This window comes from Parus major, chromosome 3 (genome assembly GCF_001522545.3).
Source record: "Parus major isolate Abel chromosome 3, Parus_major1.1, whole genome shotgun sequence".
In the NCBI taxonomy this organism is placed as follows: Eukaryota; Metazoa; Chordata; class Aves; order Passeriformes; family Paridae; genus Parus; species Parus major.
Window position 1 is genome coordinate 39894734 of NC_031770.1, and position 27054 is coordinate 39921787.

The window sequence follows — 27054 nt, forward strand, 5'->3', positions numbered from 1 at the left end:
TGGAAAAATGGTGGCTGTATGTGAAATAATTTTTAGAGCAACTAAACAGGAATAGTGTCATATTTTAAATTAGTATTTTAAGCTTAAAAACCACTTGCATTTCTTAATACTTGAACTCAGAAAGCACTAATATTTTTTTTTTTAATTACTCTCCTTGGTTTATATTTTTATTTGTCATGGGTCTTGTGGAACTTTCAGTTACGTTTCAGGATGAATACAAGCTAATGTGCTCCAACTGACATGCTTCAGCTAATGAAGATTGTGATGACAGCTTCTTGAGCTGAGGAATGGCAATGTTGAAAGATATTAAAAAAAAACTACTGAACATGTTTGGGGACTCTGGCTGTATTCAAGATTATTCAGAAGTAAAATTTTTTGTAATTTTATTTCAAAGCTTTAACTCTGCCTTTGAAATTAATTGGCTTCTTAAAAAAATATGTTATCATATGTAAATATGATAACCATCTTCTAGATCCAGCACTAAAAACTGTGCTCTCTATGTAGATCACCCTCACCTTTGTAATAGGGGCCTATGGGGTCTGAACTCGAGTTTTTGTTAAAAGTTACTACAATTTTATAGAACTGTTACATTTCAATTTGTGATTCATTAATAATTACTTTACTGAATTAAAGAAGGAGAAACAATGAGTAGACTTCAGAGTTTCAACAGTATAGTATAAGACAGGTGTAATATTTAATATGAATTTGTATTAAGTAAATGTTATATATTCTACTTGTAAAATAGGTGCCAGATATAGTATTTAGGATGTGAGACCTGCTGCTCTAACGAAGTAGTTTTGTTTTTAATGACCTATTTTGCTTAGTTACTTCCCTAGTCTGGCAGTGAATATGAACTTCTGAATTTCTTCTTCTTTCCCCTTTGCTGTTTGATAGGCTCAGCCTTTGAGAAAAGAACCTGAAATTATCACTGTAACACTAAAAAAACAAAATGGAATGGGACTGAGCATTGTTGCTGCCAAGGTATGGAAGTCAGTTTGTTTAAGTCTTACTGAAGAAAGTTTCTATCAGCCTACTGTGGAAAATGTTAATGGGAAAAGTCTATTTCTCTTAAGTTGGTAGGGCACATTGTGTTGATCATGCTTTTATTCTGATTGGCAAATGCTGCTGTAAAATACACAGATGTGGATAGTGCAAATGGAAACATAATATGGATGTAGTTATTATGACATTTCAATGCAAACCTCTGCTACAGGTTTATTCAGTTTTTTTAGAGCCAAAAATTAGCAGTGTTATTAAATGGAATTAATAAGTAGGTGTATTTAGCACTTCTGCTGAAAGTGAAGAAGTAAATACAAAGAACATGTGTGTGGGTTAATTGATGAATAAACAAAACAATTCAAATGTATACATAAAAGTTTGAATACTTTCTGCCATGAAGACAACACCTTTTCTTTTGTACAGTGTAGAGGTGCAAGAATGGCTTCAGTTTTGTTTCTTTACAGTAGAGACCTACAGCATAATAGCCAAAGTTGTGGGTATATGCTGTAGCTAGTTGCACCACACAGTAATGTATAGAATGCACATACAGCTCCAGCCACCAGATGGAAGACTCCACTAGTTGGTTGGTTTTGTGTTATTAACCGAATCAAATAGCAGACATAATCTTTTGAGTTTAAAATTTGTTATAAATTATGCAGCAGTGATACTCGAAAGTCTGTGTTGTGATTACATGGCGTACAATAGATGGAACAAGTCTTTCCTAATGTCTCTTCACTGTGTAGTACGTGAAACTTCAGAATACTCTGGTACTCCTTGGCACTCAGTGCATGAGCTGAAAACACGATTGTTTTACTTCCAAGTTACCTCACATGGATAACTGCTTCTGAACAGCACTGTTTGGTTTTTTTCACAACCTTCACTCATTTCATAGTCTGTTCTTGAAATGGTAATCTTGCATGGTATCAGCTTTTAAGAATTATTTCTGACATCTGTAAAGGAAAAACTGGTGTCAGGTACATAGTGCTAAACAATCAGCAATTATTGAGGAAACAGTTCAGGATCTGAAAAATATAACTCAATATTCTGTTCTGATTTTAGTGGATTAATAATTTAATTTAGGGGGTTAATAATTTGAGAAGCAAATACTTGATCTTGACACTGGATTAAATATGTATCAGACTTCTTACTACCGTTTGCATTTCTGTTGAATGTTTCAAAATGTGCCATGGAAGTAATTTTATTTTTCACTTTAGTCTTTGAAATGAATTTTTCATCTGGAGTGAAGCAGCATATTAGAGGGGGAAAAGTTTCCTTTTTCATTGGTGCTGGCTGGCTGGCTTCTAGACATTGATTTAGCAACTGACATTTAGCTTCCATTAGCAGTATGTCACAGTGCTACTGGTCAGTGCGTAAGATTTATCTGAAATTTTTTTACAAGTTATTTAATACATTTCATGATTTCTTTATCATGATCAGTCATGGAAGGAACAGTTTTCATCTGCACAGTTGCAGAAACACTGGTTCAGGCAGTCATATTTCATCTTACTGCTGTGTGCTGCCCTAATATTGGAATTCTGATATGAAAACAGTTATGTTTTAAATTTTGGTCTGAAATAAGCAAGAAACAGATTGTTTTAGTTTTGGTGTATGTACAGTAGAAACTTCTGCTTAATATGAAGTCATCAGAATGTTCATTGGATAGCAATGATTGTATGCATTGTTTGAAGCAAGTTGCTGTAGTAGTTAAGTAGGATTATTTTCAAGAGGTTCAAAGTTGCTTACTGTGAGTAATTGTCAGCATGTTTTTCCTGTTAATAGGCTTCATTAAAAAAAATAGAAAAGAATACCAAGAATACACAAGCATTAATTTTCTCAATCTAGTCAGAGCAGAACAGCTTAGAGAACTGAGTGTGACTGAGAAGCTAGCAAGGGTTGGTGCATTTTTTCTTTCTATTCCTTATATTGTTGATATTTACTAGCATTTTTTTTCTTTCAAGTAATGTATCTTCTAACAGCATAAAAGTTAAAATTCTCATTTTTAACTTGTGAAATGCAGGAAGAAGTCAAATGGACTATTTGTTAAAATTCTCTAAACATTAGCTGGATGGAATACCTGAAATGAGAGGGAGAGGGAAGTATGAGAATAGATTCAGATTTTTCTAAACTTTCTAATGGTAAAAGGTTGACTATTTAGTGCTCATACAGTTGAAAAAATGAAAGTTCATACTTTCAGAAATTCCTAGTTGCTGCTGCCCTCCACAGGAGCCCAGTCTGATTGCTGACCCAGTTGTGTTTATTAAACTATTGGTTTCTGTGGTGCTTCAAAAGGGCTGTAGCAGTAGAGAATGCAGCTGGTCAACAGGCCCTGCTCCAAGCAGTGAAGGACAACCCTGAGTCTGTTTAGCTTTTGTTAGGAAAACAGTTCTTTTCCTGTCATGTGACAAAATACTTGCTTTCAGCAACATGTTGTGAGAATACATTTGCATGTCAGTGCTGACCTGCCTTTCTTGTTTTGTGTGATGGGGCTTCTCATACTTGTCATGGGCTTTGGATGAAGTTTAACATGCAGCTTGGTCATATTCTAGAGGTGGACAAAGTGGGCAGATTCTCAGGAGATCATAAACAGAAATAATGCCAATGGACTGCTTTTCTTCCTTCTACCCATTGCAAAAAAAATGTGTGCTTTCCTAGTGAATCTGTGTTCATCTCTGAGGAAACATCTAAAAAATTTGTAATAATTCTTTGGGTTTTCATTAGTTTTAAGGTTCTGTTAGCTTTAAGTCTGTGCCAATTAAGAGTTTCTAAGGATGAAATTAGAAATCATATCTTCTATAATACCTTTATGCCAAATGTTCCTAATTATCAAGTGATGGTTACACATTCTCTTCTGCAATCAAAAAACAAGGATTGAAGTTGAAGCAAAGCTTGTACAAGCAGAGAAGGGATGCAACTTGCATTGAAATGCTGTGCACTTGTTCATTCTTATAATAGAAGTATCACCTTGGGATATTAGGTGATTGCAAACATCAAGCATTTTGTTTTGAAACCAAAACAGTACCTGAAGAGGTGAGTCAACGAGTATATAGAAGTGTTAAGTCCCTGGGGAACCCTGTATTAGATCTTCTTCCCACCTAAAGATAAGTGCAATGTTTAAGTGCATTACTTCTTTAACTTTCTAATCACAACTACTCATATTTTATTTAATTAGAAGTTTTAAAGGCCTGCCAGGAGTGCCAGAGAGAGCAGAAATTCAGTGCATCACCTAATTCACCTCACTTTGGTGTTATCTGAGGCATGGCAGCCCCTTTGAGCAAGTGTGTAGTAAGTGCATATGCTATATGCAAACATAGCAGAGAAAACAGGTTTACTTATGAAACAGCTGTTAGCTTCCAGAGCAGTGTAAACAGTGTTTTGCTTGTTTGGGTTTTGTTTTGGTTTTTTTTATAAATTGGGAAAGTACATAAAAGCAATTCTTAAACTGAATGCTTTAAACCAATTTTTATTTTTAATTAAAATTAAACTGTGTAACTTCATATGTGATCCAGAAGAATAACTTCTTTTTCCTCCCTCTGGTGTATATTGCATGCTTTCTTACAGTAATACTCTGTAGCTTTATTTGCAATAGCTTTTGTAATAGCTATATGGAAATGTAGTTGGTAGGAGGGGTCGGGCATAGGGAACAGTGTTGCTTTGCTTTTTGAGGTTGTGTGCAGACTTTGGTTTCTCTAACCCTGAAAGATGTTTTGATGTTAAAAGCTGCCAGACTCCCAACCACATTGTGGTTAAGTTTTTATGAAATCCAGATGATTTGGAAGCTGCGTGTGCATGCAGTTTACTTTAAAAATATATCACTTTTTTGGGGGCTTTTGCATGTGACTTCTTAGCCATCTGTGGGCCAGCACATTACTTCCTGTTTAATTTGGAGGTTTTTTGTCTTTAGTACAAAAAGGCTCCCTTTTTGTTTTTTCTAGCAGTTTTCAGAGTTTAATAAAGCCTCTAAAGCAAATGGAAGTCAGAACAGCATAACTGATTACGTAAGAGTCTGAATATTGTATTGGTTATAGCTGGTGTTGATAAATGCTACACTGTGTCATAGCATCGAGCTCTGAGTTATCTTGATGGGTATCTTGGAAAATCCAGCAGACTAGAGCTGGTGGTTGCTGTTGAGGGCTGGAAGAGAAGTGGAGAATTGTTTTTTTTCTTTCAAGGATCTGTAGTCCCGGAGATCAAAATGTGGTTTTCTGTTGTTGGAAGAACAGAATCCATGGTAAGTCCGTTCAGGTTTCTGTTGGGACTGTTTTTCTCTGAAGTTTTACTATCCCTGTACTTTTTCCTGCTCTCTTGCCTGTTTAAACCTGCCAGTAGTTATTTGTTCATGTAGCAACTATGTAATACAGCATGCAGTTAAATATAGTCAGATGTTAGTAGCTAACTTTCTAAAATCTAGAAAGAAAAAACTAATGTTTTAGCTTGTTCTTCATATGTACTTCTGGAATTTGTGGAAGTGACTATTAATATTTAAAGTTTCAGGTGTGATAACTACTGTTTTACTGTGCCAGAGCATGAATAGCATGACCTGTGATCTGTTTACTTGTCATATTAGTTGGCTTTAATCCAGGTTCCTCTAAAAGTCGGTTTTCCTCTTGTAAAATCTTAGTAGAATAATTAAAATTGATGTCCCAAACAGTGTAAGAGTTTAAATATTCTCTAGACCCTTCTGAAAAGACCAGAACATGCAAATTTTTTGCAGTTAGGGTGTGTTATTCAACACGTTCACAGAAGAGAGGCATTTAAATTCTGTTCAGGTTACTACTGCACGAAAGAAAGGATTCCATGTTCTGCAGGAACGATAGAGCGAGTTTTGTTGATTAATCTTTACATGCTGGTTATAATCATTAGTGTATTGTGATTGAGTTCTTTAAAGTATGGCATACTTCTACTTCTTGCCCAGTCATCATCTAGCAGTATAAACAGAAAAAGTTACTCTAAAATATATACAAGGACCTTAAAATACATGTGTATATGGCCCCACTGGCACATAAATCAGAGTGAATTTTTTAGGATTTTTTAACAGGTAGTCAGACTAGGTAGTACTTACTGAAATATTATGAGGTGATAAGGTGTTTCTTTTTTAATAGAAGCATTTTAAACATGAGTATGACAGTTCAGCAGAAAATACTCCAGGGAACAGACTTACTGTTCTAAGAACAAATATGTAACATCCATAAATAATTTGTATTATTTGGCAACCTTGTTTGTTCTCAAGTTAAATGATTCTAAGTTGCTTTTTTAAACCATTGTTTGTCATTTTATATTTAGCAGTCAGTTCAAGGTGTTAAATTAAAGGAGGGTTTGAGACTACAGGAATATCAATTTTGACGTAAAAGTTTTCTTAAGGTTTTTTTAACAAATATCTGGTATGAGATCTGTGTAGAAGGAACAGGCTTAAACATTCATTTAAGTATTTTTTCCCAAAATAGAGAACTGTGCTTATAGTTAATTATACTGGTAACAATATACAAACATGGATCTCTGTAACCTGTGTTTGCAAATATAGACAGTTGATAGGATTTATTTTTTTTTTTTTACTTTGTTAGCTTTTACATGTGTTCCAGGTCTTGAGATTTCAGATACCTCAGTATTTGAAGTCTTTCTGTGACTGTTTTTTCTAAGTATTTAAGGAAATTTTCTGGCCTTTCCTTCCAGCATTAATAATTGAAATATTTCAGTAATAAGATGTAAATTTTTTTTGTGGAGGGGTTTTTTTGTTTGTTTTGGGGGTTTTTTGGGTTTTTTTTGGGGTTTTTTTGTGTTAGGCACTAATTCACCTCAGTGGTCTAAACTACTGGTGTTGCCTTAACAGGCTTCTTGGGAGTACCTTAGGTAAAATACAGTATATAATTCTCATTTCCAGAACATATTTCTCAGTCTCACATAAATAAAATACCATGTAAGTTGCTATTTTAGTCTTCATCATGAACAAATAAGTAGCTGTGTATTAGCAGTTTGCCTATTTTTTGTTGATTCCTAACATCCAGCACAGTTTTTGCTTAAATTTTGGTGCCCTGTAAATGTACAAAATTTTGTTTGTTTTTCTGTGCTGTGTAAAAACTGAAGGTTACACCATCACAGTGTGACTGTTCTTCTCAGTAGCTGTGGGACCTCAGCTCTGCTCAAGTGCAAGTAGTTTTTGTCTTATTTATTTGCTCATATTTAGATTGATACTGCAAATAGGTGACCCAGACAGGGCCACCTTAGGCCTTCTGAAAGAAAGTGAGTCTTAAAATTCATGTTTCCTCATTGCACTAATACCCTGTGTATGCAGGCACTTCTTAGTATGCCTACTAAAATTGTAGTGCACATACATCGTAGCTTGAATTCTGTTGTAATAACTGAAAATTCTGTTGAGATACTTGTTAATACAGCTGGTGGTTTTTGTTTTGTTTCATTGTTGGGTTTTTTTTACTTCTATTAGTGAAAAACACTTTCAAAACTTAGTAAGTTTTGTGTTGAATTTTTACTGTGTGAATAATACTCTCAGTTGGAGTAGAAATTAAATTTAGGTCTTAATAGTATGTGTTAGTGTACACATGGATCCTGAATTACATTGTATCCATCTGATAGTGCCGAGCCTGCATTATGTAGAAGTTAATGCTGTGGGGGTTTTGTGTTTTAATTTATCTTTAGCTATAGAGGCAAGTGCCATTTCTTTGAAAAAGTGCAGAGATACAGGGTGGGGTTTTTCCCCAGATAAATTACCCACTATGTCTTGCCAGTGAAGCCCAATGCAGACATAGGGTCAGAGCTGACTTACCGAGGAAGAGTATCACAGAACCTGCAGTACAACTTGTAGATTTGTACATAACTCTGAGTAGCCCTTCGTGTGACTGTGCTCATGGAATATTTATAGCAAATGTACATTAAAAAGTTAACCCTTAACTGGTGAAATAGAGCTCAAGTAATATATTTTCCTTGAATTCAGTGAAAAGTTTTTTTTATTTTTTTGAAACAAAAGAGAAGTGGAATCAAACAATGGTCATGTATATATATATATATATATTTAAATTAAGAGTGCCTTTATAACATTTGTAGACTATCATATTAAGTTGCAGCATTTATAATAATAAAGAAGACTTTTCAGAAAGGTTAAGAAATACAACATTTGTAAAAGACTAAGCAAATTTCATTAATTAGTCTGTGAAATAACCTTTTGCATTTACTTATCACTTTTCCAATTTCGTGAGAGTAAGAATAAAGTAAAATAAGTTAGGAACTGTTGCATACTTGATTCCAATCTGAGAATGAAATGTTAGGCCAGTTGCATTGTGAGAGAAATAATGCTGTTATAAATTTATATATTTCTTCTAGCACAGAAGATGCTAGAGCTCTTTGTGGCAGTATTCCTGCTTTCCATGCTGAATACTGTTAAAATCCCCAAACAACTATGTATGCACAAGAGTACAGTAGAGTATAATTTATTAATGCTATTTCAGGAGGTTCATTTCAGAACATCCTAGGTTGTCCTGTGAGAAGCACATTTAGAAGATAAGAGTATATTCACTTGCTTGCTTTGTGTGCAAGTCAATCTCGATTGCAAACATTCTTTCATTAAAAAGTGACATGTAACCCTTATTCCATTAAAAATAACAATAAAACTCTTCAGTCTGTTCTCATTACTCCATTTGATGTTTCATGTAAGTAGAGCATCTGGATACACCAGACATAAAGTTTCTAGGTTGTTGGATGTTTCAAATTCAAATGTTGGATATACTGCTGCCAATCTACATTTTTTATTTTTTTTTTCTCTGAGTAGTAAGACACTTTTCATCTGTTTTACCCAGTCAGTGCAATTTAAAGCTGCACTGACTGAGCTGGTCATAGCAGTGAAATGCTTAGTTTACCTGTTGAACAGTATTATCACCAAAGTTTGAATTTATAGTGGTTGTGTGGTTTAATTTTGCATAGTTGTGACTGTACTTTGTCTAGCTCCAGAAATATTTTGGGTTTTGGCCCCTGACATGGAGGAGTATGTGAGAGGGGAAAGCAGAAGTATGTTGTATGTAGAGCATGGGTCAGTTTTAAGTCAGGGTACAACATGACTCAGTGCAGCTGTAGCCACAGCTAACAGATCAGTTTTAGATACAGTAGGCTGGTTCACCTCATTTATATTTGAAAAGCATTTTCTCTAATGATGACAGATTTCCAAAGTGTCTGCATCAGTCTTGAGGCATCACAGGCCTTGGCTTTCTCTGATAAAGTGTAATTTTTCTGATTTTCAAGTCCAGAAATTTTGCCCTTGCTAGAGGCAGGACCAGTAGCTACAAAGTTGGCCTTTCTCCTGCCTCTGGGCCCACAGCAAGTAGTTCAGTGAGTCTTTAGAGTTAGTATGTTTGGTACCTAAAGTAGATAAAATATATACTCATCCAGATACAATCTAAAAAGAATGCATGTGAGTGTTTGGGTGGTCAAAAATTTTTGCTTTTGCCTCCTAGACAGTGAATTTGTAAATTTGCTGCATGGTTTAGTAAACTGTTATTTTTTAAAATGCTTACAAGCTTGGGTTATTTAATTGCCTCTAGACTAATTACTTACCAGGGCAGTCAGAGTGAGACTTGACTCTGTTCCATAAACTTTCTTTTGAGGATGTTTATTACAACTTGCTGAGATCTTCTGTGTAAGCTTAAGAATCTGGAATCAGGAATTAGCCTTGATAAAAATCAGTCAAATTGTCTCTGGGTATAGGCAGATAAAAGATTTCAGGCTGGTATCAGGCTTCATAAGCTATGTTTCTGTGCTATTTTCTTTAAACACATTTTATTTGCAGTTGATTCATCCAGTATTAAACTGTTTAAGTTTTAGAAAATATCACAGGAGCTTAAGTGACTTGGGAAAACTGTCAGCTTTAAAGCATTATGAGACATCCCAGATACCTTTAGTAAGGTATATTTGTGTATGTGTGCAAACATATATGTGATACTCATATTATTAAAATAAAATTTTATTTCATATTTGCATAAATATGAAAAATTCAAGAAAATCGTGAAAATTACTTATTTTAAAAGATCTGTGGTTATGTGGACTGCTGGATTGTTTTGACATACAGTCTTGATATCTGAAGCCACTTAAATTGGAGTATTACTTGAAAAGGTTGGTGACACTTTTGTGGATTCGAAGTATAATTGGAGAGTGAAGATACTTTCAGCTCAGGACTACTTTTTCATTTTACTGTTTATGTGACATGTGAAACCATTTACATGTATACGTACTTAAGACAGAAATGTACATTTCTATATTGAAATATCTAGGAAGACGCTCTTGACATTTTATGGAAATGAAAGTTGGCTTTTAATACACCTAGTATTTTTCTTAAAAAAAATGTTATTGAATTGTATTTGTTTTAATCAGGTGTGATTTTGCCAGTCTTCATTGGAACCTGTTCATTGCTCCAGTTTTATCGGAGTGATAAACAAAGTATATGAAGCTCAATGGGTGTGGGCAAAAGAGGCTTCAGAACAAGTAATGGCAAGACCTTCTTGTTAATTGTTTGTAGCAGCACCGGTTTGGTTAGATGCAGTACTGCAGATCTGCTTTGCAGATGCATAGTTTTTCCATAATTACTTAATACACTTCTACTGTTATTTTTAACAACTGTGGAAGTGTTTTTATAATAGTTTTTGTAGTTCTAGTTCTCATTATAGGTGTTGAAATAACCAGGTCATTTTACAGGTCTCCTAAAACTGCAGGAATATTGCTAACCTCACAGAAAGCACAGCTGGTTTGTGATCCACCTATGTTGGGTGAGGCATGATGTGTGGGGATGGGAGTAGTTCAACTGTTAGGAGGTTAGCACCTGGCCAACAGATGGACCTTCACTCCCTCTCATTCTTTACGCTGGGATACTGGTGGGGCCGTGTGGTGTCTCATTCTGCCATCATTCTGCAGGTGGCAAGTCCCTGTGAGCATGTCACAGCATGGGTGGCTGACCTGGGAATGAAGCTGCGTGTTGACTCTCACAAGAAGGAGCTGGCTGTTGTTTTCACCATGCCTTTATGGCTGCTTGTCCTGGCAAATACCAAATGGGAAGGAGGAGCAAGCAGAATTTCTTCTGCCTGCTTTTAATGCTTCTGTGGTGACTCACCAGCTCATGGACAGCTGTGGTGCTGCCATTAAGGAGTATGTTGGATATTGCTGTTATTCAAACTCTGACTTTTCTGTACAGTTGAACTACATGGTGTGTTCTGATTTTATGGCCGATGTAATGTATGTGAGCTAGAGTTTTATGTGTCTGTTACTGACAAGGAAGTTTTATAAAACTCATCTTGTGACATAGCAACACTAGCAATAAAATCTGTTCTCCTTAACTACTCTCATTAAATCTGTCATGTTTATTAATTTGTTACCGTGGTACTTTTGTACAGCCTCAATTTTACATCCTCCTGATGTAGGAGTAGCATTTTCTTTTTTTAGATCACTGTAGTTTATCTTGTTCTGTTCTTCATTGATCTTAACGCTCTGTAAAAGTAGCTGTGATGGTTTGTTTTGGTCAGGTGTTTTTTAATACTGCCTCTTTTATTTCTATAGTTTTCATAATGATATTTTCAAGCAAATGCAATATTTTGATCACAATCTTTTTAGAGCAAGGAGGGGCTTGCAAAACAATGCTAATTGTGCAAACAATTATGGGCTACTGTGTACTGACATATTTGAAGTGAATGTGATGGAAAAGGACTTGTTTCTTGCTAAAATTTTCTCTTTAGCTGCTATGGATTGCTGTAGTTGCACGAGTTCTTAGAACTCTTCCAATCTTTCAGTCCCTATAGGAAAACAATTCAGTTATTTGTTTGTTTATTCAATAAATTCTTTACTGAATTCCTTTATAAAATGTTACATGTCCTGGAATCTAGCTCAGGTTTTCCAGTTTTTCTACTGCTAGTTAGAAGACAATTATAAGTGAAAGTTTAGAGTCTTTCTTATGTCTTAATTTCCCAAATATGAGTACTTAGCAAGCACGTTTCCTGGATTACATGAGAAGAATGTTAAAAAAAATGTTATCTCTCAGTTGAGATTTTAATGTCAGCTTTAATTGTTGGGTTTTAGTGGGTTTTTTTTGTTGGCTCCAGTCTGTCTGAATTTATTAATCTCCAAGATAAATAATAGTGTTTTTATAAAAGGAACTGGAAGCTCTTGCTGCAGTTCCAGCTGGTTTACTGTTCTCTGCTCCACAGTCTTTGGTTGTATTTTCAGGTGAAGTTAGATTTTGTGGGGACTCTGCAACTCATGGCCTTTGAACAGTACTGATAGGAAACAACAATTACCATCATCCAAATACCTAATAACCCCTCTTTGTGTTTTATTCCCTTTTTATTTTCCTTTGGGTTTTGGGGTTTTTTTTTATTAGCCTTAGGTTGTAATTTAGACTATAATCTTGTAAGATTTTTCTAAACACATTTTTTTCGGTGATCAGAACTATTTCAATCTAGCCTTCATTGTAAAAAATAAAGCTACTCCTCTGAAAGGTTCCCTATCTTGCTTCAGTCCCACTTCAAATATTGTCAAACCATGTGAAATGGAGGTAGATCTAAGGAAAGTAGAACTCCTGATGAGTTTTAATCTCTGAATTTACTGATAGTGCTTCATACCTCAGTTTTTCATTTATCCTCTTGACTTGTAGCTCCTTTTATTCTAGCTCTCAGTAAGGGAGGACTCCTTGTTTATTTAGTTTTACAAAGTTGTTTGGCCACTTAAGCAATTTTTCATACATTCTTTTCTTCATTTAGGTTTAGAATAAAAACCCAAGTTATCATTCTAAACAGGCTTCTGTATGCATAAGTGTCCTGTGTTTATTTTTACCTCCCAAATAGGATTAGAAAATCTTTTCAAAATTCCAGTTATTAAAATTCCAGTTAAATGGAAAAGTGGTCCTTTGTCATAGAATTCCAACCTGAAAACCACAGCAAATTTAGGATTAATTATGCTCATACTTTGACTAAACTCCAAGTGCATGACAAAAGTGCAGTGTGTTAACATCTTTCAACTTATGCTGGTTTAAAACATTGAATTACTTCTTAAGATAAGTGTGAGATGGTTAGAAAATCTTTATACAGGTATTGCATCTCATGCAAATGTGTGGCTTCATCTTGGGTACTGGATCTAATAGCTTGCCTCAGTTTCCCCTGTGTGTTGACTTTGTGCATCTTAAAGATGAATAAGACCAAGCATGGAGAAGATTATTTTCAAGAATCTTTTCATGTTTTGCTTCAGAGACCTAATAAAGCTTTCTGGAGAGAAAAAAAAAAGGGGGGTGGGGCAGGAATATGACATTTTTATCCCATTGTGCAATTTCATGAGTAAAACTGCATTGTGTTTTTTTTAGCTAGATGCGTTTTCATCAGTTCTACATGTGTCATTCATTCCTTGCTAAAGTTAGGATTATTTTTACATTTAGAAGGGGAATGGGTGGGACTTGGCAAAATTGGGAAGTGTCTTTTCAGTGCATTTGCCATGCAGGCAAAAGCTTAAAATGAAGACATTTTTCACTGTGTAGTTTACTTCTCTGTGTAGGAACCTGCATGTATGTGGGTGTTTGTTTTGCAATTGTTTTTGGGCTCAGCTCCCACTAGAATCCAGTTGTTTTGCAAACTCTACACAGAGCTGCTTGAAAAGTCAATGGGTGAGCTATAGTAGGATTTAGGAATTTCAAATAGTTTAAGTTGTTGGTTTGAAAATAACATTATTCACCAAATAATGGACTCGACCTCCCTTAATGATCCAGGCCCCTCCTAGCAACCTCCTTTCCTGCACTGTTATGAGCAGTCACACTGTGCTGTAAACAATTTAGGGAAGCTGATTAAGTTGAAAACAAAGCTTGCGTTTGGGAGGAGGGGAGCTAGAGACTGGGATCAGCTGAGCCTCCAGCCAGGCCTGTCATGGGACCTGCCACAACACAGTAATGCCTGCACTGTTCCAAGTGTGAGACAACATGAGAGCAGACAGGTGGATTTCTTCCTGACACTCTGTATAAGTGCACCACTACTGTCATTGTAATTAACTTATCATAGTGAAATGTGTGAATAGTGCTTCACTGCTGGCCTCCAAACTAGTTCTCTCTGCTTTATGCTCTTTATTTGTGCATAAAGGTTTTTGTGTACTGATTATTTAACTGGATAAATCACAGAATGGAGGTGTTTCTCATATTGAAGCTTTGGTCTGATGTACTTCAGGTATCAGCATTTTTAAATACCACGTTCCCTTCTTTAGTCCCCAGTTCACAATTTGTTGAATTCTGTTCAGCTAATATCTTCCTTATAGAACTTTTTTCCCCACTAAGGTTCTGTTTTGGCTATGCATTATAAAAGTAGATACCCTTTAGACGTCTTTAGAGTAGTGTTACAGTCAGTTCAGGAATATTGTCACCTAGCTAAACCGAAGCAGCAGTAGTAGTTCAATGTTTTTTTCCTTAAATTATTACTTAAAGTGGAGGATCTCCCAAATTTTTCCTCCAAAGGGTGTCTTACTTTCTGCAAGGATTGCAGGAAAAAGTTGCATCAAGTGTGAAAGAAAATGGGTAGATTGGTAGCACTAGAGAGTATGGTACAGTGGATGAGACTTTTTAAAATACAGAATATCTTACATTATTTTTTGAAAAGTAAAATTTGTTAAAAGGTTTTCAAGATTTTGTACTTGGTCGTGTATATTTGAGAAAATATGCTGTAGGTTTTCTGTATGTTAATCTCTGGGAAAGGGAATAAGCCATCTCTTTATGCTTACCGCATTCTTGCTTTCCACAGTCATCTAACTCCTTTACAGCTGTGTTCTCTTGTTTGAACTAAAAGCCATATGGATACACATGCTTCTTGTACTAAGGACTGGAGAAAATAAAATGAAGTGAAAAGAAGGTTTATCATATTTTTGTTACTGATACACACATGTTATTTCTCTGTTTTATTTGTGGGGGTATAGTTTTAATTATGTTGACCTTCACATTCCTTTGAAAGAATAGCAGTTTAATAAGTAGTTCACAAAGAAATCTGTTTTATTGTAAAGTCAGTAAATGAATACAGGAAAACCCATGTGGCGTGTATGAGAATTTTTATTCACTTTGGAGTTTAGTATGGCTGACTACATATTAAGAACCTTTTTGTGTTTCTAATAATTGTATATTTCCTTCTAATGCAGCCTTCTAGAAGGTAGAACTAAAGCAAAATCAAGTCTGTTTCAACAGAAATAAGGAATTAGGAAGTCAAAGGGAAGGTGGAGAGTTGATTTTAAGGGTATTTATTGAGAAATCTTCCCAAGCTTGTCCAAGCATATACAAATGGTTAGAAACATGTTAAATGACATGTGAATTAGAGGAGAAGCTTACTGGTCCTAATAAGACATGAGTAGATGTGGTAACTGATAATGATTTTTTTTTAATGTAATCTGAACAGAGATTTATTCTAAAATATTTTTATGCTTTCAAAATGCATTAGTTTTGTATTTAAGTGAGATGACTTGGAACTACCACATTTGCTCATAACTTCCTTTAAAAGAATAGGAAAGAGATTGACAAATAGTCAAATGATGTCAAATGACACAAAGGTGTCATAAAAACATTGGAGAAGAAGCAGTGAGGAGTAAAAATGTCAGCTCCTTTGAATCATAATGAAGAATTACTGTCCGGGTTAGAGTATAGGCACAGTTAAAGCAAAAATCCAGCTGATTGGGCATCTTACTGCTGTGATGGCTTTAGCCAAAGAACGTAACAAGAACAAGTGTAAGATCTTTTTCTCATGTGAGGAGAAGATGGGAGAATTTGGGTTGCTCAGGCAGAAGAGAAAGCCCCAGAGTAACCTAATTGTGGCATTTTAATGCCTTAAGACGACCAGCAAGCCAGCTGCAGAGGGACTTGTTAGATGGGCAAGAGAATGGGGAATGGCTTTAAACTGAAAAGGAATAAGTTTAGATTAGATAGTCAAAAGAAATCCTTTACTGTGAGAGTGGTGAGGGATTGGAACTGATTACTCAGCTAAGTGGTAGGTGCCCCATCCCTGGAAATGTTTGAGACCAAGCTGAATGGGGCTCTGAGCAACCTGGTTTAGTGGAAGGTGTCCCTGTCTGTGCCAAGGTGATTGGAGCTAGATGGTCTTTAATGTTCTCTTCAACCCAAACTATTCTATGGTTCATCCTGGTTTCTAGCTTTCTGTAATTTCAGAGTGCACTGTATCTGTTCGGGAGGGTTCATGTTGTTTCTGTGTTTTTTTTTTCTCTAAAGCCTCAAAGAACCCTACTGAGAATCTCAGATTCTGTTTACACTTTGGCATCTTTCAGCAGTCTTGTTCCTGGCTGTTTCCCAATTTAATTATGAAATCCTATGGAAAATGTTTTGCAGGGTGGAGGTTTGTTACATGTTGTTTGTGTTTTACTATTTAAAACATGCTAGATGTGATAGGAGAAGTAAGAAAGTGTTTTCTACTGTCTGATTAGAGATATTAAAAATAATTCTATCAGTGCAACTTGTAATCCACTGGCCTTCAGTACCTTGATTGTTGCTGAGCTGAGAAGCCCATGGTCTGCTTAATTGGTTCTTGCAAAAAAGGTATTCCATGTTTCTGATGAGTCTTGTTATCTCCTGAACCTTATGGGTCTCTTAGTGTCATTTGTAAGGGAGTAATCAGAATTCTAAAGAGTTTTCTAAATGTGACCCTTTCAGATTTTTAGTGACCATGGTGGCTCATGCTTTGTTCTTTTCTGTTTTGCTGGCTTCCAGTTTCTGAGTTGATATAAGATGGCTCTGAAAACAGTTATTTAGGAGTTAAAGTCAGTTTAGAAACCACTCTTATGGGTATTTGTGCAATTGAAAATGTTTATTTCATTATTATCTGGAAATCAATATAAGCCACATATCATGGGCTTATACAGAAAGTTTCAGCTTCCTTTAATGTGCACTAGGAGTCATAATCAAGCATGAGAAAGGTGATGTATATGGATGAATATAGTGTCTGATGGAATACAGGAGTACCAAAGTTGAGTGATTAATGTGTGTGCTGTTCAAAGTGGCAGGGCTCTTCCAGAGGTTTCTTGGTTTTACCTAATCTTTGTATGAGACAGATCTTTGCCTGAATTTCTGGACCTAAGGGAAAGAGCTTCCTGCTAGTGTCCTTTGAAGTTAGAAATGAATAAAAATGCTGCCAGTTGCAGGGGGTCATCAGAGGAATCTGGTTATCCTTGGCCAGTGTCGCTACCAAGAAAAGCTGCTGCTTGGTTCCTGCAATGGCAAATGTGATGCATGAAATTATAACTGCAAGGGTGGGTGGGTGAATTGCTGCTGATTCTTTTGCCCTTTGGAATTCAAGGAGCTTGTCTTCAGGTATACTTAGTGGCTGGAGGGAGAGGAAGGGACATATAAGCACTGTAATTTAATTTTCAGTTCCCAGCAAGGGAAGGTGGTAGCTGGTTCTGCCAACAGTGCCCTGATGGGAACCAGCACCTTAGAAGGTTGAAACATTACTTCAGATTAGAACAAGTGAAGTACATCTTCATCCCATCTTCATCACCACTGCTGCAGTGTAGAGCATCATGTGATCCATCTCCAGCTCTTGGTTTTGACTTATTTGATGAATCTTCTATTTGGTACATTTAGCTACATTATTGTTTGCGGGTTTTTTGGAATGCGTATGAGCATGGTGAGCAGCACATTCATTTAGGGCTCTGCCAACTTCAGTTCCTTGTGAAAACTAACAACTCTTGATCCATTATTGAACCTGTTATAAGTACACAAGGACAAGTTCTTTCTTATTCCATGTCAGCTTGAAGTCTTGAAGAACTCCTGCTAAAAGATCTTGTGATGTCCATCTTGGAAGTTTAGGTGTTCAGCTAGATCATCCTTCCTCATGTACATCTTGGTTGCTTGGGAAGGAAAAAAAAAAAAGATTTGTGAAGTGTGATTTTATTTTCCATTACATTTATCTAGCTATCTTCTGACTTTAACCAATTCTTCTGGTATGAATTTGAAATTATTCTGCAGTTACAACAATGTTTCTTTGAGCTCTTTTAAAAAAAACCAAACCAAAGTGGAACTAAATTTTTTTGTCTTTGTATTCTTTCTAGACAAAGTATCTGTATTTCAGTTATTTTTAATTTTTTGTTTCTTTTTATCCATAAGTATGGTTTAAGCAATTACTATGAAAAATTTGGACACGTAGAATGTTAATCTGGAATTATAAGACTTGAAGGACTTATTTTTCTCTGGCTTTTGTGTAAACATTTGGGATTAACCTAAGACTTACTGAAAATAGGTCTTTCACTTGTGTAGAAAACCATGTCTGTGTAACACTAGCTTTTGAATAATCTTCACCTTGATTCATATTTTACTTTATTATAACAATGGGAGCAATGCGTGCTTTTGCTGCCAAAAGAGTTGAAAAGGACGAGGGAAAAAAAGGAAGCTGTATGTTCAATATCAAAGCAGCTTGGGGTGTTAAATTAGAAAAATTATGTTATAATTAAGTCTGTACTCTGTTGAAAACATACTTAGCACTCTTTTAAGTGACTTGCAGAGTAAAACAACACTGCTGTAGTAGATAAATGACAAGTAATAATCTTACATTATAAGAGAATTTAAAGGTTTGTGATACTAACATTTGGACTGATTTGTGTGGTGTCTTGTACATTGGAGCATGTGGATGACACAACAGCATGGCTTGAATAGATGCTTTCATTCTTGTATCTTGGTATCTGTTGGTATCTGTCTTGCAATAAGCTCACTGTTAACAGTCCTTTCAAAATGTAGCAGAACACTTTTGAGAAAGATGTTTTATGAATAAAATTGCATGGTTTTGCAGTCGACTTAAATATTGGCTCTGTCAATTCTAAATGACGTTTGTCTCCTTTACTTGTTTTTGTAAAGCTAGACGCACTCAGTTCCTTTACACTGGCTCCTTTACAGTCCTAATGAATGTAAAAATCATTTCTATTCATTTTTTCATGTAATCTGCAATTTACCTTATTTCACTGGGGTACAGTGCTCTCTTTAAAAACCTAATACAAAGAGGTATAAATAACATGTGTAAAAGTGCAAATAAGTATTTCTTATTAGAAGGGGACTAGAGCGAACTTCTAAAGTGTCAGTTTTAGTTAATGTACTTTTTCTTATTCAAACTTGCATTAAGACCAAATATTCTTTGCTTCTAACAAAGCTTGCAGTTTTAATAGGCCTAATATTAAATTTTTCATATGACTTTAATTGAATGTAACTCTTCTCTGTGTAATTGGTTTTTCTCCAGTTTGAAAATATATAAAACTAATGAGAAAGTAGAGGTTTACTTAGCCATGTTTTGATTAAAGTTTGTGGAGTGCTTAAGAGATCAAATATAAATTAACTAAATTAATGCCTCTTTCTCTGTAGGGTGCTGGTCAAGACAAACTTGGAATATATGTCAAGTCTGTTGTGAAAGGAGGTGCTGCAGATGTGGTTAGTAATATTCTTAATCATCAATTTCAAAAGTAGAAAGAGCCTTTGGAAATGCTTAAAAATCCTTTGTTTACTAGTTTGTGTGAATGATAAATTATTTTAATGGAGATCATGTTAGCAGTGGTGTATGAATTTTCTTCTCTTGAATATGTATTTAGGATGGTCGTCTGGCTGCAGGGGATCAGTTGCTTAGTGTGGATGGTCGAAGTTTGGTGGGCCTGTCCCAGGAGAGGTACGGAATGCTTTCCTTGGTTGTTTTTATGCGAAGAAAACATTACCTTAATAATGTACCAAAATCGGCAGAAGTTAATTTTCTTTACACTTTAGGCTTTGTCTTGATGTTTGATAACTGCCTGTGGGTAACTTCAGCAACAAGTTCATTTGTTTGTATACTGTTTTTTTCCTTCTTTCCTTATGATATGGGTTATCTATATAGAAGAGACTGTATTATATATTTGGGTTTTTTTCTTTAGCTCTAATTTTAAATATTTTGGCTTCTGACCTTTTAAGCAGAAACTGTGAATAAATAGTACTTGCATATACAATAGGTATTGTCTGTGGACATAAACCTGTCTTCTTGTCATTATCTTGTAATTTTTTTCAAAGTGATTTTAAGTATTAATCTGAAAAAGAGTACTTTGTCAAGCAACAGATTACTGATAATAAGGGTAACTAAGTAATAGTGCTTAACTGAATTTTATTTGCTCTGCCTTTTTTTGCAGGGCAGCAGAACTTATGACTAGGACAGGTTCTGTAGTAACACTAGAAGTAGCAAAACAAGGAGCAATTTACCATGGTCTGGCAACCCTGCTTAATCAGCCATCCCCAATGATGCAAAGAGGTAAAGATACTAATATTGATGTTAGTAAGAGCTTTGTATGTCTGCTTTCTGCACTTATAAGAATGCTGAAAATACAATAATTTACAATGTCTTACAAAGTATTAGTCTAATATTAATTCAGAAAAGAAATACAATTGCACAGAAAAAAAAGAAATTTCCTTTCTTATCAGAAACTGGTTTAAATACTGCTTGAAATTTTTCTAGTTAGTAATTAATAAATCCTTTTTCACATGTACCTTTCAAAACGTAATTATTTAAACACAATTCTGATTTGAATTAATTTTTATTTTAATAAACAGAATATAATGAATATAAAGGGCATTAAACTTAATGGTAGTTTTTGTCCCTTTTGTAAGAGCTTCTCTCTTCTCTGTAACCACAGAATGCAGTGTAATTAGTAGGAGAGAAATGAATGTATATAGAAGCTGTGGAATGTATTTTGTCATTGAATTTTAATTTATTTTTTTTTAAGCTAGAAATGTTGAAACATATCTCCATAAGTTTCAGTGTCTGATTATAAGAAGTTCTTGGATGCTTCTCCAGTGTTTTATTTTATCATCCTACTTAAGGGTACTAAAAAAAGACATATTCAAGTCCAATATAAAATAATACTGGAAATAATTTTGTCAATGAAGACATTTTCTACCTACAGGGTAGTACCACAGTATAGGAAAGAATGGGTTAAAAGAACAAATCCTTATTATCACAGTTCACAACACCATGCCAGATGCCATATGCCTCAGTCATCCAGAGCCCTTTCAGTATAACATCTTTAGTTTTTCCAGTTGTTGTGGTACCTTGTGGGAATCTCTTTTGAAGAATACAGATTGAAGGAATTCTGTATATTTGATACAAGATTGGGATTGCATACTTGAAGAAAAAAAAGATTTTTAAATCTAGCATTTGCTTTACTGGGAACTTAATTTTTAAATATAAGCTCAAGGTGGCTCTGGTTTGAAAAAAAAATGCACTAGGCAGTAGTTAAGTGAAAAGGAGAAACTACGTATCCAACTGTTACAGTTTCTGACCGCCGTGGCTCAGGTAAACCCCGACCAAAGAGTGAAGGTTTTGAGCTGTATAACAACTCCACCCAAAATGGATCACCTGAGAGTCCTCAGCTGCCGTGGACGGAGTACAGTGAACCAAAGAAGCTGCCAGGGGATGACAGATTGATGAAGAACAGAGCCGATCATCGTTCCAGTCCCAATGTAGCAAGTAAGATAAATTATCCTTTTTTTGGGGATAGATGCCTCCTGCAGTAGTTTTAGAGGCTGTTGTATTCAAAAGGGAGTGATTCCTTTTAAAAATGGATTAGGTTTAAAATACCAGTGTAGGGGTAACATTGGGAGCAAGCCTCTTGCTGGAACTACTTAAAGACAAAATTGTAGTTGTTTTGTGAATACTGTTACTTTCTTAAGTCTTAGTACTAAGTTTTGTAAATTGTTATTAATGGTCGTGTAAATGCTTCCTTTGACTTTCCAACAGATCAGCCTCCAAGCCCTGGGGGAAAGAATGCTTATGCATCTGGAACTACCACCAAAATAACCTCAGTCTCTACTGGAAATCTTTGTACAGAGGTCAGAAGTGGCAAGCAAAATGCTGGCTATTAAACTTTCTTTATCTATCAATAGTGTCAGTGTGCCTGAGTCAAACCAGTGTCTTACTGAGCTGTTTGACTACAGCGCTGGTGCTTGTGATTGGGTGGGGTTTTGCTTATTCTAATTAAAGGTTGAGACAGTTTCCAATGATTTCATTAAATTTTGTTCATTAAATTGGCCATGTGATTTCTTAGGTTTGTACAATATTGCATTCTCACTTTGAGACCATAAAAACATGAGTCATAGCCACAGTTATATTTGATACTAGGCAACATCTTTATCTCCTGTCCCAGATGAGTAATGCTTTTCGGAGCCAAAAGGAAATATTTGGAAAATGCATGTTTAGAACAATCTTCCATACAGATCTATGTGATTAGAGAATTCTACCGGGTTTTTTTCCCCTCCCTTTTTCAGGAACAGATTCTGCCACCACGACCTGAAGCTTATCCCATTCCAACACAGACTTATACTAGAGAGTATTTCACATTCCCAGCTTCAAAGTCCCAGGATCGAATGGGTCCAGCTCAGAGTCAGTGGCCAAATTATGAAGAAAAACCACAGCTCCAGGCAGAAAGTAATCATTCTATCAATACTACCATGCAGGTGAGAATTTTTTTCAGTATAAGGAAACAAATGAGACTGGAAAGCAAGCAGTTTCTTTCCTGGACTGCTTGAGAGTTTTTTCAGAATAGTCATCCCTCTATAACTATACTGTAAGATGGGAACTATACTTTTGCTAAGATGGGCTTGGGTTCAGGAACCCTATGGTTTGTTTTTTTTCCTTCTCATTTTGCCTTTTTCCCCTCCCTTCTTTTCACAGAATTTGTTAGCATGTTCTGCAAACCTGTTACCTGGGGTATTTTAATCCCGTTAATGGGGTGTAAGTGGTAGTAGAGTTCATCTTGTAAAATGTTTCGTAGATTTCTGAAAAGCAAACTAAATCTTCATTCTTCCAAGAAGGTTTATGTAGAAAAATATATTCCTGAAGGGTGTGTTATTTAAGTGATAAAGTATTAAAATTTAAATAAAACAGTACTTTGAGACCTATCCAAGGTATTCACTAAAACACATTTCTCTGCTCCTAGTTAAAAACAGAAATGCATATTTTCAAATTGTATCTGTTATCAAAGTCTAGATGCATCTTGACATGGAATGAATTTACACCCGTTGTACTTTTAGAAATTCAAACAGTGTTGTTCTGCTCCTGTTAGTGAGAACTTCACTCAAATCCATACAGGAAATTAAACCTAGATCTACTAAATCTAGTGACTGGATGATCTTTCTCTAATCCACCAGATGAAAAATATAGAGAGGGTGGTTTTTTGGTTTTTTTTTTTTGGGTTTTTTTTTGCTATTTCTTAATTAGTGATACGAGCAGAACCTTATACCAGGCTTGTCTTTTACTTTTGGAAAAGTCTCATATAAATTATCTTGAGATACTGTCTAAATAAACAAAGAAAGAATTGTTTATTGGTTGCTCACACATGTATGGGCAAATGGATTCAGTACAAAGTTACTTTTTTTTAGTGTTTTTTTAGTATTATAGAGATAAAATTCTCATTATTTGTGCTGTTCAAAAAAATTGATGTTTTGCTCAAAGTAGATAATTTGGAAGGAAGTGCTGTAAGTTGAACAACTGTGGCAAATAGATATGGAACTATTTCACTGAATTTCCATGTTTAACTCTTCCACATTTTGTGATTTCATCTCACTTAATCTTAGCTGCATAGTTTTAACATCTATGTGCTCTCTGTCAGTGGTGGGAGAAGGGGAGGCAGGTGTCTCCAGAGAATGGTTCCTACCCATTTGTCTTATTTGCTGCTTGGACATGCATCTCTCCCCTATTTAAAACAAGCTTAAGTGAGTGGCTTAGATGAGATGGTTAAAACTGGTAAAGGTGAAGCCCATCTATTAAAGTTGTTGACAGACACTGAATATGAGCTATAGCCTTAAGGCTGAAGGCAGGGCAGAAAAGGATTTTGCTAAAGCAAAATAGAAGCTTTAACTCCTTACAAGCACTCAAAGCGTTCATCGTTTTTCCATGTGAGACAATAGTTCTTTAAGTTGAAAATTAGGAGAAAACAGAAGAAAAATTTTTACAAAAATAAAAAAGTACACTTTAATCTTTGCAGAGAGAACTGGGCTTGTAAAAAATGCTGCTAGATGCCTGTTTTGTGCTCTGAAGGCATTAGCAAACTTTGGCTAGGTGCATCTGTACAGCAAATCTAACACAAACAACTGTGTGTTCAGCTCTGTTGGACTAATAGAGCATAAAAAATACACTTGTTCCTTTCAAAGAAGGCATTCTTTAGAGGTCATAGTTAAGGTCATTGATGGAGGAAAATAAAAGGAGTTTGCTTTGTTAGTATTCTCTCAGTTGTTGATAATTGGTGCATTATGTGTTCAGTGCTTAGCAGTTTCTGACATTCGAAGTATGAATATTTGCTTCAAGAAAATAATGAACAGATTTAATAATCCTGGTTTATGGTCCAGTGTTACTTTTCAGATGGTTGTTCAGTGCAATGGGACCCAGAGGGTCTATAGAAAAAGACTTGGTGTTTGATGCACTAAAGTGAGAAAAACCTCAGACCATTATACTCATGTTCCAGGAGCAGGTAGAATTAGACTGCCTGCCTGGATTCTGTACCCTAAATTGTGTTAGTAATGGGAGCTTCCTGCAGGGCCAGTTGAAGGCTGAATGGGAGAGCTGGTATGACTGAGCCACCGCTCAGAGTGCCAGGACTCTCGTACTCACATGTGGGGGGAGGGGGTGTCAGGGATAGTCCTGAGAAACTGTGCAAGCTGGGGAGGTTTTCAGCTTAAACTCCGTCTTGCATTCATCCTTCCTCCCAGTCCAGTTACCAGGCAGTTCCCAAGAGCTTGCTAAGTCTTCCATTGCTTGAATGAGTTAAGAAGACTGAGAAGAATATTTTATTGTTGGTTTTGGGAAACCTTCGGGGTATGGAAATGGTGAAATGTGTTAAAAGTAATTACCTTCAGTAATAAGAATGTGTTTTGTTAGCCATTTTCAAATATGTTTTAATGTGGATGGACTGTGATACATATGCCTTATTTAATATTTTTCAGCGTGTAGCTCGTTCCCAGGAAGAGCTCAGAGACAAAGTTTTCCAGCCAGAGAGGAATCGTTTGGAAGTTGTTATACGGAAGGATGTGGAGTACATTGATCGGAAGTCGGACAGCGATCAGTGGATGAATTCATCTGTGGATTCTAGCACATCTAGCCAGGAACACCTGAACCATTCTTCCAAACCAGTGTCACCTGGTTCTTGTTTAACTAAAAGTGGACCTGGCCGTTGGAAAACTCCAGCCACTAGCCAGCCCACTCCAGTGGCCATTTCCCAGCCCATCAGAACAGATCTTCCCCCTCCACCCCCACCTCCTCCAGTGCATTATGCTGCCGAATTTGATGAGCTACAAATGGATTTGCCTCTGCCTCCCCCTCCTCCCCCAAATCAGATAGGAGCACAAGCATCCTCCCAGGTAGCTGCTGCTGAGCGTAAAAAAAGAGAAGAGCATCAGAGGTGGTATGAAAAGGAAAAGGCACGTTTGGAAGAAGAACGAGAAAGGAAACGTCGTGAGCAGGAGAGAAAACTGGGCCAAATGCGTTCTCAGCCGCTAATTCCTGCTCAGTCTGTGGTTCCTCCTGTCTCCCTTCAACAAGTGAAATCAGAAAAACCCTCAACTTTGCAGAGGTCTCAAGAAACAGTTATCCGAGAGCTGCAGCCCCAACAGCAGCCACGGACTATAGAGCGGAGGGACCTGCAGTACATTACTATCAGCAAGGAAGAACTGTCCTCTGGCGATAGCCTCTCTCCAGATCCGTGGAAACGGGATGCGAAGGAGAAATTGGAGAAGCAGCAACAGATGCACATTGTGGACATGCTGAGTAAAGAGATTCAGGATCTTCAGAACAAACCTGATCGTACAGCAGAAGAAAACGACCGCCTCCGCAAACTCATGCTTGAGTGGCAGTTCCAAAAGCGACTGCAAGAATCGAAGCAAAAGGACGAAGATGACGATGAAGAGGAGGATGATGAGGTGGATACTATGCTTATCATGCAGCGACTGGAGGCAGAAAGAAGAGCAAGGGTAAAGTCCTTTCTAGAAAAAAATACTGTAAATTTATAGCTTGGTGGGTTTTCTTGCTTTGAGTATTTTTATATTCTTAGAGGGTAAAGGAGGATGACACTTTCTTAAATGGCTTGGATTTTAAAATTAATAGCTCAGAGTAGTTTCCTTAATTAAGTAATCTATTACGAAAGTATCAAAGATACCTCTTATAGAATTCAGTTTTGTAATTGAATTTACTTTTCTGGTTTTGGGGAGAGAAAAGTTTCTTTCAGATAAAGGGTTTTTGCCATGTACCTGGAGTATGGTTAGAAGGTAAAATACAGAGAAATTTGCTTGCAGAAAGGTAAGCCAAAAACATTTGAAATTGAAAGTTCGTAGGAGAATCAGGAATAAAAATAGTGTGATTTCTCCCTCCCCTCCCCAGTGTATTTACCTCTAAAAGTTTTTATTTATAGTCTTGGGACATGAACACAAACACTGAATGCATATTGTTTCCAGGGAATAGTGAGCTGAACAGACACTCCAACTTGCTGGTCTGATCCAGCTGTTACTTCTACCTTTATACCACCTCTCAGTGCTGACCTCAGCAGTGGAGGGAGCATTTATTGAGCCACGTGATTTTGGGTGGTGTAATAGCTAATACATCCTGTCTAGAGCTCCAACTCTCACAGGCCTGGATTTTTAATGGTGTCCAGTTTAACCAGCATCTGAGGTTTGCTTATCTTAGCTCCACTTCTGTGAAAATTCATAATATATGTAATAAGATAATACAGGTGAATAGTATGGTGAAATTTTTAACCACTCTTGCTGCTGGCTGTTGTCTCCCAAGACTCTGCTGCATCTACTGTTATTGAGAAAAAGTTTCTATAGGAAAATCTGTTATTTTCTGAATAGCAGCATGGATTCCCAAGTTACATACCAATAGCTGTGCTTTTCCAGGCTTAAAAGCTAGCTCTGTAATATGTTCAGTGTCTTCTGTGTGTTTGTCTTGAAAAGTTGACTTAATTCTGTGATAAGCAATGTTTAATTCCTGAGAAATGTTTGGACATGCTTGTTTTGACATTTAGAAATAGCTAGTGGCTTGAGTAGGATTTGAGTTCAGGATTGTTTTG

General features: G+C 36.1%; 1 protein-coding gene across 20 annotated transcripts in view; it reads left to right on the top strand.

Annotated features, from left to right (window-relative positions):
* AFDN (afadin, adherens junction formation factor) overlaps nt 1-27054 on the top strand; it is a 117856-nt gene that overhangs the window by 75897 nt on the left and 14905 nt on the right. For 19 of the 20 annotated variants that reach the window (XR_001520438.3, XM_015621805.3, XM_015621790.3 and 16 more), the window contains 8 exons: nt 895-981; nt 19346-19411; nt 19570-19643; nt 20134-20252; nt 21273-21467; nt 21738-21829; nt 22265-22453; nt 24938-25960. Coding sequence is in view for 19 of the 20 variants with exons in the window: in XM_015621805.3 (XP_015477291.1) it covers nt 895-981; nt 19346-19411; nt 19570-19643; nt 20134-20252; nt 21273-21467; nt 21738-21829; nt 22265-22453; nt 24938-25960 (1845 nt within the window). In the remaining variant the exon portion in view is untranslated. The remainder of the gene's footprint in view (nt 1-894; nt 982-19345; nt 19412-19569; nt 19644-20133; nt 20253-21272; nt 21468-21737; nt 21830-22264; nt 22454-24937; nt 25961-27054) is intronic. The other variant, XM_015621792.3, reaches the window with a different exon arrangement.